Source organism: Rhizomucor pusillus (assembly GCF_041956525.1).
Source record: "Rhizomucor pusillus strain CBS 183.67 unplaced genomic scaffold VTP01scaffold_31, whole genome shotgun sequence".
In the NCBI taxonomy this organism is placed as follows: domain Eukaryota; kingdom Fungi; phylum Mucoromycota; class Mucoromycetes; order Mucorales; family Lichtheimiaceae; genus Rhizomucor; species Rhizomucor pusillus.
In genome coordinates, this window is record NW_027192173.1 from 44,271 (window position 1) to 60,693 (window position 16,423).

The 16,423-nt window shown below is 46.6% G+C and overlaps 5 protein-coding genes across 5 annotated transcripts; 2 read left to right on the forward strand and 3 right to left on the reverse strand.

Moving 5' to 3' along the window:
* Window positions 1–1,089: 1,089 nt before the first annotated feature.
* VTP01DRAFT_7165 (uncharacterized protein) lies at window positions 1,090–3,035 on the reverse strand (the record flags this gene model as incomplete). The annotated part of the gene is made up of 3 exons (XM_069386147.1): window positions 1,090–1,562; window positions 1,624–2,431; window positions 2,610–3,035. The coding sequence occupies 3 exons, from the start codon at window positions 3,033–3,035 to the stop codon at window positions 1,090–1,092; spliced, it is 1,707 nt and encodes a 568-aa protein (XP_069234534.1).
* Window positions 3,036–4,650: 1,615 nt separating this feature from the next.
* Window positions 4,651–4,998, forward strand: VTP01DRAFT_7166 (uncharacterized protein; the record flags this gene model as incomplete). Its single annotated transcript, XM_069386148.1, has 1 exon — window positions 4,651–4,998. One exon carries the CDS (start codon window positions 4,651–4,653, stop codon window positions 4,996–4,998), a length of 348 nt encoding a protein of 115 aa, XP_069234535.1.
* A 582-nt stretch (window positions 4,999–5,580) lies between these two features.
* VTP01DRAFT_7167 (uncharacterized protein) lies at window positions 5,581–8,170 on the forward strand (the record flags this gene model as incomplete). The annotated part of the gene is made up of 4 exons (XM_069386149.1): window positions 5,581–5,676; window positions 5,768–7,672; window positions 7,732–7,970; window positions 8,032–8,170. The coding sequence occupies 4 exons, from the start codon at window positions 5,581–5,583 to the stop codon at window positions 8,168–8,170; spliced, it is 2,379 nt and encodes a 792-aa protein (XP_069234536.1).
* Window positions 8,171–8,940: 770 nt separating this feature from the next.
* Window positions 8,941–11,037, reverse strand: VTP01DRAFT_7168 (uncharacterized protein; the record flags this gene model as incomplete). The annotated part of the gene is made up of 3 exons (XM_069386150.1): window positions 8,941–10,505; window positions 10,610–10,726; window positions 10,794–11,037. 3 exons carry the CDS (start codon window positions 11,035–11,037, stop codon window positions 8,941–8,943), a joined length of 1,926 nt encoding a protein of 641 aa, XP_069234537.1.
* A 969-nt stretch (window positions 11,038–12,006) lies between these two features.
* Window positions 12,007–16,253, reverse strand: VTP01DRAFT_7169 (uncharacterized protein; the record flags this gene model as incomplete). Its single annotated transcript, XM_069386151.1, has 7 exons — window positions 12,007–12,219; window positions 12,297–12,554; window positions 12,668–13,417; window positions 13,477–15,301; window positions 15,361–15,827; window positions 15,899–16,099; window positions 16,209–16,253. The coding sequence occupies 7 exons, from the start codon at window positions 16,251–16,253 to the stop codon at window positions 12,007–12,009; spliced, it is 3,759 nt and encodes a 1,252-aa protein (XP_069234538.1).
* Between the last annotated feature and the right edge of the window lie 170 nt (window positions 16,254–16,423).

The window sequence follows — 16,423 nt, forward strand, 5'->3', positions numbered from 1 at the left end:
GGCCCGTCGGATCACAAGAGAAGCATATGCATTCCAAGCTTGTGAATCTGCAGATATCTATCTATGCAAGGACTGTACGACTATACATGGTTCTATTTTCTGAGGCAGCTGCATATCAGCAGACATGTACTGTATGTATGTATGATTGCACATTTTCGTACGTCCGGCACTGTAATACATGTGAGAGGCGCGCGCGTTCCTGCATTTGCGCATACGTACGTACTGTACATACATACACATATAATTGCGTGTCTGTCCAGGCAAGAGTACTCTTATTCGAATAGCAATATTATTTGCTTTGACAGATATACATGCACATGTTCTCTGGAACAGGATCGACGATGGAGCTGTATACTTGACGAAATGCGTTGCTGGGGCGTAATTACCGATCTGCAAGGCAACGATAGTGTGAAATGGCAAGTGTCAATAGCTAAAGTGAAACAAGAATGGAGCATGTGTGTGGGACATATGCGCGACGCCACACTGTAGAAAAAGGCGGCAGCGTACGTATCATGTGGTGCTTGCTATCAAGCCCAAACTGCAGATCTACACATATCACAGTCAGATGCCGATCCAACTACGTACCAATGATCTGTGATGGCATTTCCGCGCTCTCAACACAAAGCAGACGTGCTAAAGATATCGTACGATACATACTTGCACGTACATGCATCGCTGCAACACCGTGATCTAAAGACTCTATGGACAGAAGGCTTGCACCTGTAAACTTTTCTGACAGCAATTACTAGATTGCTCCAAACTGACAGTCAACAATCTCGCACACGAGGAGGTACAGAGGGAGCGAAGGATAGAAAAGGGACCAGGCGCATGAGGAGAAAGAAACAAAATAGTAGGAGAGACAGCCCCACTTTTCTAAATCGCTCCCTTCCAGCTAACGACTTGGCATGCATTTGCGGTCATGTTGTGTTACAGTTTCGAAAAGTATCAGCGTTAGCAGCCGCGGCGGGTGATGATGTTTATCGTACAGGGAGGAGAAGACAAGAGGAGAGAAAGGGAGGATAAGCTAGAGAGAATATACTAGAGAAATTTTGCATAAATTCGAAGAATAAAAAAAAGATAATTTTTTTTTCAAGTGTGGATGGATTCCTCGAGGATATTTCCAAGAGGATTTGTTGATTGTCGAGATAGCGTGCGTGCAAGATGCATGGGGGATCGTTGTGGAGGGCTTGAGGATGGAGAAGCATAGGAAGACGATGAAGATCCGGCTATTTGATCATCAGAATTGAATCCATCTTCGTCGTCTTCGTCGACATCCATATCTTCATCCCGTCGCCAGCGACCAGGGTGCGAGAGTGGGCGGTTGTGGCGGCTGTTGGGCTTTGTGACCAGGATTGGCTGTTTGCGTTTATCGCTGAATGCCATCTTGAGCTTGTCAACCAGATTTGCAGGACTTAACCTTCGCTCGGCTATCAGCGTACCCCGGCTGCGAGTAGTCTGCTGCTGCTGCTGTTGTTGTTGCCGCTGCTGATCTTGTTGCTGTGGCTGTGCAAATGGCTCATCGAGCATAATGGTAGCTCGCCGTTGGTCGGTATGCAATTCTACTAGGAAATTGTGTCAGCACAACAATTACATCCGGAAAAGGGGGTTTAGTCAAGGCTGTACCTTCTGAACCTGTTGACAGGTTTGTGGGTGACAAAACCAGGGTATCATCAAGGAGATTGGAGGCAACTCCTGCTGTTGTATCCACCAAAGGAGGAGGCGGCGGCGGTGACGATGCTGTTTCCGCTGCCGCTGCTGACGGCGATGGTGTGGTTGTCGTTGTCTGTGCCTGCTGCAGAGGATGCCGCTGCTCTTGGTGGGTTTCGTTATTTGTCTCGTCTAAAATACGATCCGCCTGTTTTCCCATTTGGAGACCGAACTTTTCTGCGACTTCCTCAGGTTCGATGGCTACGCTTGCTTCGAGGTCTGAGTAAGTGCGACAGATCGGGCACTGGAAGCCAGGGTAACTTTGCAAAAGGGGTCTGATACACTTGAAGTGGTAACTATGCGAGCAAGGAGCTACAAACAAGGCTTGCAGAGGAGCCAGCGCATACAAGCATATACAGCATTCATCGACTTGGAATTCACCACCACCAGCAGCGCTGTTATCGCTGTTGCTGATGCATGACTTGTCTGTCATATGAGCATCTGAGCAAGTGGCAGTTTGTGGATCTACCAGTGAGCTGGCTGTGAATTGGCGCAGATTGTTGAAGGCTGACACGTTGAAAGAATTTGATTGCGGGGTCTGGTTGATTTCGAAGCGCATCTTGACAGCGCGGTAAATCTCGTTTAAGCCTCCTTGATAATCGACACCCAGTTGCACGATATCGCCATCACGGATTTCCACAGGTCTACTCTCCATGTTGGCGGAGCTTAGGCGAACGTGGTTTAAAAACGTTCCCGACGATGACTTGGTATCTCGCAAATAAAGCTAATTGTGCGACAGTCAGTGTCAGTCGTGTGTAACGACTCGCTGCTCACATGCTGCAAATGCATTGCAACCAGTTTGGTGGCCTTTCAGCAACAAGGTCTCACGCACCCCGTTCTCCCCCACCAACCCCCACTACATATATCCCATATCTTTTGCCAAAACAGAGTTGACTGATTACCTTGCCGTCCGTCTCCAACCATATCTCGCAGTGCGATCTCGATACAACCTTGCTCTTGAATGATATATGGTCGCTGGCCTGGACTCTGTCTGTGAATCGACCGATCTTAATCACTTTGCCCGTTTGCAGTTCGCGGTTGATGACATCAAAAATCAGGCTCCTGGAAGGATTCTCAATGTTGGGGACAATCCGAACTTGCATGGTCTTCTTGCTATTATCGCTGTTGTCGTTGTTGTTGTTGCTGTTGTTGTCTACGGAGCCGCCACCTCCCGCAGATGAGATTGAGCGAGAAAATTGACGACCAAGGAGGCCAGTGGATAGATTCAGTGATCTCCGGAAAGATGACGATGCAGATACTGCCACCGAAGTATCGTTCTGATCGGTGGAATACTGCGATGCCATTGACAGGCAAATGAAATCAGCCATAATGGAAAGGTATTAAGAGAGATTATATAGTTAAAGAAAAGTTAAAAAACAAAGTGTGTGTGAGAGAGAGAAAAGAAGAAGAGAAGGAGGTGAGGGGGGAGCATGACGGGAAAAAGGTGGAGCCCTTAAAAAAAGCATTCGATTCGCCTCTTGCTTTTTTTGAAAGTCGATGATGGTCGTGATGGTGGTGGTGGTGTTGTATACAGCAACTGGGGGAGCTGCTGGGAGAGCATGGAACTTTTATCCACAAAATTTCTGGACATGCATGCTACCTTGCCCGCCATTCTACAGCTTGGTATGCCAAGATTCCAATAGCCCTTTACTGTACTGTTACTTTCTTCCTTCATCTCTTTTCCTCTCTCACGCCCACTATCATCATCATGTTGTGCAAACCTGCCCATTCGCCGTTGTTGAGTTTGTGTCACCATCATTGACCGGAGATTGTCGCCAGGGAGAGCAAGGCACACCACCATTTGTCCTGTCTCTGATCCAGCGAGTTGGATGTTTCTCATCTCCTTTTTTGTGAATTGTCTCTATTACTACTCTGCAAGCGATGGCTGCAGACCTGACTGACGAAAATAAGTTCTGATAGTCGACTTGCAGCTCCCAAAATAAAAGAAACTCTTGTTTTTTGGGACTGCACAGATTATTTGCTTCTGCAAGAATCGAATGATGAAATGCTCCTGTCGTTTTTGGAAACTACCCGACTTGGGACTTGTCGCTAAATTGGAATAGGTCCAATATTCCACCAGTTTGTCCAATGACGACACAGTCTTCTCTTCCCACTTAACTCCTGCTGAATTGATCTGCATCGGCTGCTAGCTGTCTGTCTCCAATTTGTTTCAAATCTCAATCTGATTCTAGACAAAATCTATCGTATCTATGATCATAACGACGGCGATAGCAACCACTGTAAATAAAATATTCCCTATATGGTTCTTGCTGCTCAGCAACGAACAGCTTTTCAATTTCATCTGCTAAGCATCATCAAAAGTCGTCAACCATCCTCCAAATGAAAGCAAAAGTTAATATCAGTTCATAATTTTTGTTACCCCATCAAGAAGTTGGTCGCGGATCTGATAGCATCGCTTCTGAGACAATGTGCCGTTGATCTCTTCATCTTAGAACATGTAGTTCTTGATCGAATCAGTATCAATACGTTGTATATGTCGGCCATTGTTTTCGGCCCGTGCCTGGATGATCAACGCTGAGAATACCGTGTTGCTGCTGCTGCTACTTCAACAACCAATGAGAATGGATCGGCGATATTGATCCTCTTGGCATTACGCTGATGGACACTGCAGCGGCAATAATATCTTCATCGTTTTTTGCAATAAAGTGATTATCTTGTTAAACGTTTATAGATTTAATTGATTTGACTTTGTATTCAGCAAGGTATCAAATAGATAACTTGCTATATATCATCGGTGACGTCTTATCTTCTTAAGCTAGGTGCCGGGTCAGAGGATTCATCTATCAATACATGATGAGAACACTACCATGATGCCCAGCCCTTGCATGCTTTCATCTGCAAGTATACGAAAAAGGTGAAATTGACGGAGACTTGAAACTTTGTAGGGTACCGTCGCACTGTAGTCTCTAAACTACCCATGTCATGGAGATAGGTCGCTGTAAAGGTGCAAAATCCGGATTGAATGGATGCATAGTCGATGCTATCTCAAATAATATGCCAGTACTGCACATATTTGCGCTGTTGTCTTTACTATGTATCTACGTATGCACTTTGTTGCAGAGGATGTTGGTCCACCCTGCTACATATCTAGCCAAGAACGGCATTCCTCAAAGCAACTCCTTGTCAGACCGTCACCGTACGTTGCTGGATCTGGCAAGAAACGCTAATACGTCCAACAAGGAATCACACGCGCATACATTTCAGGGTGATGTCCGTCGTGATGGTAAGATACCGTGTATGGGTATCCATACGCTAAAGGATGGCCTTTGAACAAAGTTGGACTTTAGAAAGTCAATAAAGAAAAGTGAGAAATCTGCCTCAATGTGATCGTTACAGCTGAACATGCCAAGCTAAACGTTCATACGTGAAAGGTAGGTTGACATATGTAGTAAAGCGCTTTCATTTTCCTTTTAGGGTTTTCGTGTTCATGAACAAACCCAGAAATGAAAATAGATTCATCTTTGGGTTATCAGCAACCTGACCTTGCAAAGGGGAAATGCCCGTTGCAAGTTGTCTGTGTCAACAGTCCCTGAATTGTCAAGAAGAAGAAGAAGCATAATGAAGCATGAACAAAAAGCGGCGGAAATATTTCTGCATGCGGTAATAGCAGCGAACAACAACAATAGGCGGCTTTTGTGTCGCCTTCCATTTTGCAATTGGGAGCCGCCACGAGGATCATCTGTGCACACGCACACACACACACGCACGCAACGCAACGCAGACAGAGCTGAGAGAGACAGAGACGGGGGCGCTTCTGTATGCAACGCAACCGGATTATCCTTTCTTTTCCCTGTTTCCCTCTTCTCCTCTTGCGCCTCTTTTTTTATCGCCATGTTTATGTCATAACTCACCATGCAACCTGCAACTTTCCTGTCTGAGCACTTCTTGTTTACACCGTCTACCAGCACTCCCTCTCTGCGGCAATTGTCTCCGCATGCCAATGATCTCGTACGTATGCATTCTCGGCTAGAGTTATATTGCACTTCTCCTTAAAATTGTTGAACCCTTGAACCTTACATACATACCGAAAACACTAAAGGGCTCAAACGATTCAGGACGACGTCGTGCATCGCTGGCAGCCATTCACGCTAACTCGAATCTATTACCGCCGCCGCCCCCGCTGGTGCCCATTTACCGCAATGAGCAGCAGCAGCAGAAGCAGGTGGCAACCGACAGCGTACACGCCAACGTGTCACCAAGGATCCTGGTTTCAGACACCAATAACCGTCTAATGTCACCCACGGAGGAGACTCAGCTGCAGCATCAAGGGGATGCAGCAGTAAAAGAAGATTTAATCACGGGACGACCATCTTATAACTCGCAGGACAATTTCACCGGCTTGTCTTTTTCAAGTACTACTTTATTAGACGGCAACGACGATAGAAAAAACCCGATGCCACCGCGCTCTTTCACCTCGTTGTTATCAGCAGACGCTGACCACCCGCCGACAACCAGCGATTGCCTACCACCTCTCTCCTCCGCTGCTGGCAACGGCAACAGTCGTCTTCTCCAAGCTATGCGCAGAGCCAAGAAGCAGCAACGTCGAGGCAGTGTCGGCGAGGGTATGGTCCGTCAACGACAAAAGATGCTATCGCCTCCCATCCAGCCACGTTTGACAAAGTCCTCCACACACAAATTCACACTCACACCTCGCAACAGCAACAGCCGACCGGTGATAACAACCGCAGTTGATAAAGTAAAATACCAAGGGAAGAAGGAAGAAGAGGATGACGATGATGACGGCATCCCTTGGGACCCTCACATTGATGCGTTCGAAATCCTACGAGCCAAAATCACGGGGATCACGAGGACGATGCAAGAGTTTCATGTACACGAATTATTTCAAGACGAACTGTCCGAGCGAGCAGGACGCGATTTGAAGCGGGAGCGGCATCACACCTACGGCGGATCCGGTTGGCTTGATGCACAGCGCCGTCGCCTTAGCACGGCAGGTGCTGCTGCAGAAATCAACGGCAAGGACGCTGACGATGCACGTTCTATCGGCCACCGTAGAATCAGATCGCATGGATCGCTGTTTTTGGACTTGAGCAAATCACCGCCGTCGCCGCTCCGGCTTGCACCAAAAGAAGAAGAAAAAGCAATCAACTCGCCACCTCCACCACCGCCGGCGCCGGCCGCCGACGCATCTTCCTCGAAAGGCAACGCAGATCCATGGTCGCATTTAAAGATAGATGAGGACTTTGAGCAGGAAATCCGGCCAACAAGTCCAAACTTGACGTCCTTGTTTCTCACGACCAATTCGCTGATAAATTCGCGTCTGGATGAACTATCGGAAACAGCATCGATCGCTTCCTCTTGTGATTTGGAGGATGCGTCCGCCGCAGAGTGGCGTACGCAGTTCCTCGATCTCGTATCAGCATGCATAACGCAATCTGAAGAGCTAGAGTCGCTGTCGACCGAGATGCTGGGCACTGAACGTCGGGTGCGAGAATTGATGGTCTTGAACGAGAGCGTTGATGAGGAGCTCAAAGAGCGCGAGAAGATATACGAAGAACGGATCCGAGAGTGCGAAGATGTTGCCAAGCAACAGATGTTGATGATCGATACCCTGACTGATCTGATGGCAGACCTGCAGATGAAATTGGACCATTTGAACCGCAAATCAACGCAGGAAAAGTCCAACAACAATTACAAAGAGCAGTCAACGTCAGAGGATGATGAGCAAGAAAATGATCGATGGGATTTCCGAAAATCTGTCGCGGATATTCTCAACGTCGATTCAAAGGACGACCTTGTACAAAAGATGCGCTGGGAAGTTGGCATGTTTGTAGGCGGCGGTGTCGGCACGGGCAGCGTCCTCCATTCGTACGAGGGTCGGCTGGGCGGTATTGAAATGATCATTGCTGGGACAGGCACCACAGAGGAAACAGCGTCGTCGTCGTCATCGTCACCACTGTCACCATCCGATCGTCCAGATAAGCAGGTACGTTAACACCGCGCATTGAATTTATCTATCAAAACTAACAGCTAACGTTCCCTCAGCATCATCGTCATCATCAAACCAAGCATTCCACTTATTTACCACCTACACTACGTCATGGAAGATTCCAGCACCATCACTACGTTCTCCATATCCTCCCGAAAGATCGAAAAACCAAATTTGTCATGATTCCTCGCGCGCACTGGGTTCCGGATCAGCTGGTCGATCAATGCCAGTTTGAAAGCAATAAACGTTGCTCAACACGCTTTTCATTTTTTGAAAGGAGACATCACTGTCGAAGGTAACCGGCGATGTAAACCATTAAAAATCCACATCGAACTCATCGCTCGTGTCCACTTTAGGTGCGGCCAAGTCGTGTGCCAGCGACACAGCTCTAACAAGCTACCTCTATTCGCGACATCCGCCTCTCGCGGAGAATGGAGCCGCGTCTGCGACGGATGCTTCCGCTTTCTCATCACTGCTGATGACTCCTCGCAATAATAATAAGATACCATGTTTCTTTCCCCCCCTCTCTTGTTGCTTTAAGCTACATCTTTATCATTACTATTCCTCTTTTATACATCATCTTGCCCTACCTCTTATTTCCTTCCGTCTCTCTCCTTCGCTTTTGTATATACAGCATTTTTAAGAACAAGACTCGCTAATAACATTTAAAGCAAACGCAGAACTCTGTACGTACTATTAATTCGTGTAAACAAGAAAGGTGGCTCTCTTTATTGTTAGTTTTGGAAAGAACGTACCGTTCGATTATTTTTTAAGTGTGAACTAGGTGCGTGAAAATGTGAAATGTGTATATGTGCTGTGCGTGTGTGTATACAAAAGGACAGATTATATATTTGAGAAAAATTATTTCAGGGTTGAAAAAGGGGGAAGGTGCAAATCAAAAGAAGAAGAAAAAAAGGCGCATCGAAAACGAACAAAAACGAACAAAAACGAAAAAGAGAGAAACCAACAGAAACGGAAAAAAAGAAAGAGTCATACAGCTATTTACGACGTGATTTTTTTTTACGTGGTGGTTGCGTGCGTGTGTGTAAGTGTGTGCGGGAGTGAGTGTGTGAGATTGTATGTATGTACGTGTGTATATTTGCTCTCGTAAGAATTTGGTGAACCATATATAAAAGAGGGTGAGAGTGTGTGTTTGTTTGTGTGCGCGTTTGAGTGAAAGGATGACAAGTCGAGAAAGATAGAGAGAGTGACAAAGAGATAGGCTGTGATTCCATGAGAATAGATAAAAAAAAACTGCATTTTCTTTACATGTCGCCAAGCAAGTCGAATCCTCGTCCGATACCCAGCTTGGATGTCGTCTCAGGATCGCCTACAGCCGATACATCGATGTTTCCGTGACCGCGTTCAAATTCATAAACCATGGTCAAGAGCGGTGGGGGCGCATGCTGTTGTTGTAGCTGTTGCTGTTGCTGAGATGCGGGCGACGGCGTGCTGCTCGTTGACTGCTTGGAGGAAGAACCCTTTTGCTGGTCCCATGGCTGATCGGCAAACGCGGTGGTGTGTCCGTACTTGACTTCAATGTCTTCAAACACTTGAACAATACATAGGTTACGGATAGCGATATCCACTTCCTCCCAGCTCTGCAAGGAGCGAATACCCTTCATGAACGCATCAAAGAATTGATTGACGTAGACAAAGCTGTACATGAACCTATCGTTGAGCCAGAGCGCTTGCTGGATCTCTCGGCTTTCAAGTACAACGTTGCCAAATGAATAAATAGTCGTCGTGCATTCGATTGTTCTACGTTCACGAGATTCAAAAAAGCACGTGTTGTTGAAAACAAAGTCTGAAATATTGAGGTTTAGATCGAGTTTTGTGCGTGCTAGCAGCACAATGCCTTGCTGTTGCTGCTGTTGTCGCTGTTTGTTTCGTTTCAGCATATCGACGAGCGGAGGGCATTTGGATCCATCAAAAGTGTCAGCATCCAGTGTTGACAAGCAGTTTGGGTAACAGTGCTGGAGTAAAGCCAGATTATGCGAAACGGTCGTCTGAGGATCGTATGGAAGCGAATACTCGAGATAAAGGCATAGGTAATTAGGCCACAGCGGGAACGGGGGGCTTTCAAGCTCTTTGATAACACTGTTTAGGTCGCCCGCTGAAAGTGCTCGTGATTGCTGCCGCAGCGAAGTCGAGGAAGAGGTGGAAGAAGAGCAAGAGTACATGAGCGACGGCTGCGATGCCGTTCGCTTTTGTTGCTGGTGCGAGGATGGTAACTTCATACCCTGTTGTCTCACTGATCCCATCGGCAGCTGCATCCGATCAGTTGACATAGATGCGATATCTTCCTCCACGGTAGTATCGCTTAGCATGAATGGATCGCTGCTTGTGAGTGCAAACTGGGTATCGTCAAACTCTATCATATTGAAGGTAGGCGGCGGTATAAAATCATGCATGCCATTACCCGCAGCAGCAGCAGCAACTGTCGTTGTTGTTAGGTAATCCTGCCCGCATCCGCCACCAAATAGCGAATATTGCTGTTGATGTTGTTGTTGACTCTGCTGCTGTGGTTGTTGCTGCAAAGGATCGTAGATGTCTTTGATATCCATCTGTTGCGGCAAATTGCCATACATCATATCAAAAACATAGTCTGCTTGGGAAGGCGAGGAGGAGCTGCTCATAGAAGAGTCTTCGCAGGACGATTCGGATTTGTCGTGAGCAGGAACCGACGATGCACCTGCCGCCGCTGCCGCCGCTGCAAGTCCACCAATAGCTCCGCGTTGACGACGCTGTTTCTGTGCATAGGTCTTTTTGTTTCTGGGGGTGCTATCATCGTCTGCATCCGTGGCGGCGTCAGTCAATAATCGCATAACTATATGACCATAATGAGTAAAAACGCGGAACTCCTCTTTTTTTATATACTATCTCTAGCAAACTCTGTTTCCCTCTCTCTCTCTATTCTCCTTTTTAACTTACAATAAGGGTCGCCTTTCCTGGTATTCTTTAGCACCTGGATATGTGAAGAAACTTGCTTGCGAGTGCGATTCTTGCCCGTTTTGCGTAAAATAAAATCTGAAATCAACTCGTTGCGACCTTGTTGCGTTTACACAGATAAATTATACGTGTAATCATAAAAAAGTAAACAGCCTTTGGTGCTTACCGCACGGCTTGCCATTGACTAAGATCTTGCGCCTGCCCAGCTTGGGAATTGTTTCCAATGCCTCTACAAACGCAGCCTCAACATCCGGAGGCCATACTTGTTCCTCCTTGTCTTTCTGTGAAGGCATCGAGCCTGGTTGCTGTTCGCGCTTATTGTACTGTCGAGGTCGCTTCTTTGTAGCGTCATTGAGAGCAGGAAACTCTTGTGGATGTGGTGGATTGGTCTTGTCAAAGCAGGAAAGCATGCTTGTAATTTAAAGGAAGAGAGGAAAGAAAGGAAGGAATTAAAAATTAGATGGCGTGTGTTGTGCGTGTGTGTGTTTGTGCGAACGTGTCGTAGATATCGATGCCTTGGATTACTTTAAGAAAAAGAAAGACACAAGAAAAAAAGAGAGAGAAAGAAAGACAGAGGAGAAAAGAGAGAAATTTAGAGAGCAAGCGTATGTTAAGTATATTACGTGCGAGAGGGAAAGAGAGATAGAGAGAGAGAGAAAGTGTGTGTGTAAAAGAGATGAATAAATAGCAACAAAAAGAAAGAGAAAAAAGAAAAGAGATCGTACTAAGGATGTTGTTTCAACGTTCAGCAGCCGTCGTTATACTTGTTCGTGCCCTTTTCTTTCTCTGACTTCCCGGAGATCGGTCCTATTTTGCTTTTTTTTTTAATCTTTTTAATATCCCATGATTTCTTGCAACAAATTACTACCAAAACCTACTGTTCCGGCTCAGGAACACCTAAACCTGCCTAGCTGTTGCGTGTTGGAAAGCCCTCCTCCTTCTCCTTTTCCTTCCTTTGTCTTATTCGCCCGGCTTTTGGCCACCCGATCCCCAGAATTTACCTCCCTTCTATTGCATCTCCCATTCTATCTATTAAGCTTTTGATGTCTTTGCAAAACCAGCATGCTTTTTGGTGCCAAGGACGTGTTCCCAGGATTTGAATCACGTCCGGTGAGGTTTTCAAGACAAGGGGCAGCGACCGCGGACCCGTGATGTGTTGCGCAGGTCCGGAATTTGGGCCATGTTGTAGAGACGGTTGTAAACGCAAACATCCTGTTATTAAAAAAATATGGGGGATGCATGCAAGGGCTAGTGCAGTGATGTATATAGAAGGGAAAAGGAAAGAAGAAAAAGAAAAAAAAATATACATGCACCATGTGAACTGATGCTTGCGTACGAGTGTAAAGGTGCGTATGTTGTGTGTGTACGTGGCGGGTATATTAGATCATCACATTTTGTATCGGCGTGCTACTCAAGCTTCTTGCTCCAGCCTTCTTCTTGATGGCCCGGGAAACATAGTGTCTCACTAGATTCACCTGATCCGTTCGCAATTCATCCAAAAATTGATAAATGTCATCCCCCATTACTCCATGAAACTGGACAATAGTTTCAACACAAGACTTTCGCACGTGGATAGAAGGATGGTTGACACCCTAGATAAAAATAATGTTAATTTTCTTCATTAATATCCCTTTACTTATTCCCCTCACTGTGTGTGAAGCACACTTACCTTGAGAAACACTACAGCTCCCGCCTTGAAGAGCCACTCTTCCACAAAGAATGCATCACGCACCTCCTGGACGCATTTACCCAAATAAGTAAATGCAGATCCCAAAGGATGATATCGAGACGTATGAGCCACCTGCTCATCGGATAAAGGAGATATACACAATCGATACGCTAGGAACGACAGTAAGATCTCAAAAACGTTCGTCGGATCCAACACCTTGATCAAAATATCGAGCGCATCTTCAGCTGCAGTAGACACCTGTCAAAATAAAAAGAGGAGGAGGTGGAGGTTTTTGGGGGTGGGAAGAAAGGAAGGTTGTAATTTCAGCACACAGACATATAGACGCAAGATCAGTTCTTCTTTTTTTTTACCGATGCATCTGGACTGGCGCGTACAGCAAGCAAACGCTCCATCAAACGTGCTTCGAGACTCATCCCTTGCTCATCTATTCGCCGCTCGCAATATTGGAATAGACCACACTGCGTCGATGCCAATTGGCGAACTAGTTCCAATACGCTCAGTGTCTTTTGCGATCCATCTAAATACAGAATAGCGCTCTGCACTACTTCCACAAAATTGCCACCATCTGCTTCTGCAGCGGCCCACAGATCGCTGCCTGGCTCGTCGCGACCTCCTTGGTCCCATGGTTGCATAACTGGTGCTTCCCGCGCCAGTCTAGTCAATTTGCGGACCACCGCATTGTCTGCATTCATAGACTTGAGTTTATCTATAAGAGCGTACAGCGTGCTTGTCTTATCACGCGCGCTGCGGCCGTTCATTGCTGCCATAGATGGTTCGCTTCGCTTGTTTTGTTTGAGTGTTGGCCAGGGCTCTGATACTTGCGACGGCGCAAAGTAAGGAACATGGGTGACGCTAGTTTCGTACACTCGACGTTTAGCAGCTGTGCTTATCGAAGGAAGATTAGGAGGATGAGGGGTGATGCCCTGGTCCGTATTCAGTGCAGCTAGTCCTGCTGTTGCTGGCACCGGAGGCGAATTTGGTGCTACGGGATCCATTCGATGATGCTGATTTTCATGGGTACCGTTGCTTTCGAACGAACGCATCTTTGGCGACATATACTCGCTTGAACCAAGTGGCGGAACGAGTGCTCGATTGTCATACTATTATCAAGGTAAGTGGTATTACATTACACTCAAAACGCTGTCCAAAGATCTCTTACCGGTGTTGCAACAGGAATAGGCAAGTCATCCAAGTGAGGATCGAAAGGAGCCGGTGAAACTGCCGCGTGCTCTGTGCTCTCCGGTACAAATGGTTCATCGGGAGCCACTGGTATCTCGGGCATGGATACACTCTGAACTGGAGATTCGGTGTCGTGTTCGTAAGTATCGTCATTAGTTATGGTGGTATGTTCAATAGGCATCGTCGGCTTTGGCTGCTCGCTGGTATTAATTGTATCTGTGGTATCGTTGACCGGAGAATAAGCAGTTGATGTTACTTGTTCTTCTTTGGGTTGTCTCTTTTGTTCGTATTCTTCTTCCTGATCTTCCACTTGTTCGTGAGGTTCATCTCGATATTCTTCAGTGTGCTGTTCTTCTACAATTTCTTCTGCAATTTCGGTTCGTTGCACCTCTTCTTCATGCCCATGCTCTGTAGCGAGAGACTCGTCATTCATAGGTGAAGAAGATTGACATACATAATCGGGAATAACTCTGATGTGGATACCAAGTGTCCGACCAATCTTTGTCATGGTCTTGCTATCAAATGTGCCGGCTATAGTTTCAAACAACTTCTGATTGACGAGTCGTAGATGGCCGACAAGGGATATAAGCGGTTCATGTACAATTGATCCAGGGGTGGAGGTACTGACAAGCGGTAAAAGTTGCTCCAGATATTGTCGTACATGAGCATCTGATTCAAACCACTGCGATGCAACATTGTCAGGAGAATCTCCAATCCATTCTTTTGATTCTGGTTCATCTGCGACATCCTCGCTGCTATCCAGGCCCAATATTGGTGTTACCAGCTCATCCATCCATTCCAAATATTTGCTTGTCAGTTTGCGCCTGTTGGCAGGATTCCGCATTGGATCCTTTTTGGAAACGGCGGTGCTCTGCAGTGGCCGTTTTGGGGTCGCTGCACTGGTCATGATCAATGCAGTAAAGAGCTGTTCTGCCAAGTTTGGTTCATATCTTTTCAGGTATGCTTTGACGCGCTTGAAGGCTGATATGGCTGCCTCATGACGGGTAATATCGTCGTCCGTTCGTAACGAGACCGCGTCCGCGGTTGCATCTAGTATCAATTTCGGCATCAATTCTTCGAAAGTCAAGAGTTTGACTAGTACGCCCGCGACGGCATCCCAGCTCGACAGCGCCTCGTACAAGCGAGCATTGTCCTCTTGAAGCATATTCCACACAGTCGTCCTGAGTTTTTCGCCGTCTAACACTCCATGAGTACTTTCTAGCTGTATAGATTGGAGGTCGGGCTGCGCGCTGTATGGGCGGTCTGAAAGTTTGCGGGCGAGCATGTGCAGACCGTCGCATCGAAGACTCAAGTCATCGTGGCTCAACATAGAGAATAGGCTCAATTTTCTCTTGGTCGATATCGTTGATTTCTTTCGTGATAAAGTTGGTACACGGGTTTTGCGACTACTCGCGGAAGGAGGTGGTGAGCTGGGAACTGCATGCGACGAGTGAAGTTGCCACGAATTGGGAGGAGGCGATCCAAAACTTCGCAATAAATGCGGCGATGTGCTTCGAATCGACGGCGATGAAGCTCGAGGTGAAACGGATCTTGTCATGGTTTTCCTGATATCTGGGGTAGGGTGTGGTTCACTTGAACCCGTTGAACCATTCGATGCTGTCGATGTTGATGGTGACAGAGCATCGTGTATATCGGAGATATTGCGATGAGATCCAAGAGAGCTCGATGTATGCAAGGAGCTGCTCGAATTTGTTGGGCTGTGAATGCTACGGTGGTTTTGTATCGCTTTCGCTTTCGACTTCTCTACCGCTTTTCGGATCGTGGGCTGCAGAGATCGAAGTAAACTTTAAAATGTCATGTGAGTACCTAAGCTAAGCGCAAAACAGAATGTTGTTGACTTTACTTTTCACCTCGATCTCTCCAATGTTCATGGAAAATCCAGAATGCATCTCGACAGTTTTCTCGAACTGCTGGAGTCGCATCACTCAAGCCCTTTTCCAGAATTTTGACCAAAATGTCCGTTCCACCAGTTCTATCTAGTACCGCCCGAGTGTGATCACGATGGGCATGTGCTTGTAGAACCGTTTTAGTGTATGTCAAGGTGAATAGTCGCACTTGATTGTTCTTTTCGTTCATCATCATGCCGAGCATATTCATGAGTTTGTGATGATACGTCGCATGGCTGATGAAGGTAATCGTCGCTTTGAGCGAAGCTGATGCAATCACTTTTTTAGTTGTGCTAGCGCATTTGAACAAACAATCCAATAGTCGGTCGTATATATATGCATCAATCGACTTCCCAAGGTATATCCCGATTTCAGCGACCACATTTAGGGCGTTGAGTGCCAACGATGTTCGCAGGCTCTCCACCTATTTTTCGATTCTCGGATCAGCAAATAAAAGACAACACACTGGCATGCGTATGTAAGCCATCTACTTACTGCTTTGATTATGCCATCCACCATCTGACGTACAGCTAGCATAAAGGCATCGTGATACTTTTCGGCGGCATTTCCACGGAGGATACCTCGGAGACGCGTGAGCGACCTGTCCCGAGCCTCCCAGTTATATTCTGTTTCTTTGTCTCGAAAGGCTGTCAAGAAACCAGCAACTTCCGCGTCAAGTTCTTTGGAGCTGCTTATCTAGAGAAATGAACCAGTTCATTTTAAGTTTCCCGCCATCGTCGCAAACGCAGCTTCGACAAGTCTCGAACTGTATATACTTCTCTCAGCACCTGACAGGGCTGCTTACCTGTACAGCGTCAACATCTGTACCGTCTTTCTCTTTTGGTGTCATTGATGCAAGAAAAGACGAGATGCTGCTGTCATTAAGAAGCAAAAAGCAATAAAGTCGTTAGCGGAATGGATTTGATCAAGGCACGGATTGTCCTCATTGGGACTCCGTGTTCCCTCTTGAGGTTTTGGGCAGATGGCCACTTTACAAACTTTCTTCTTATCATGTTCTCT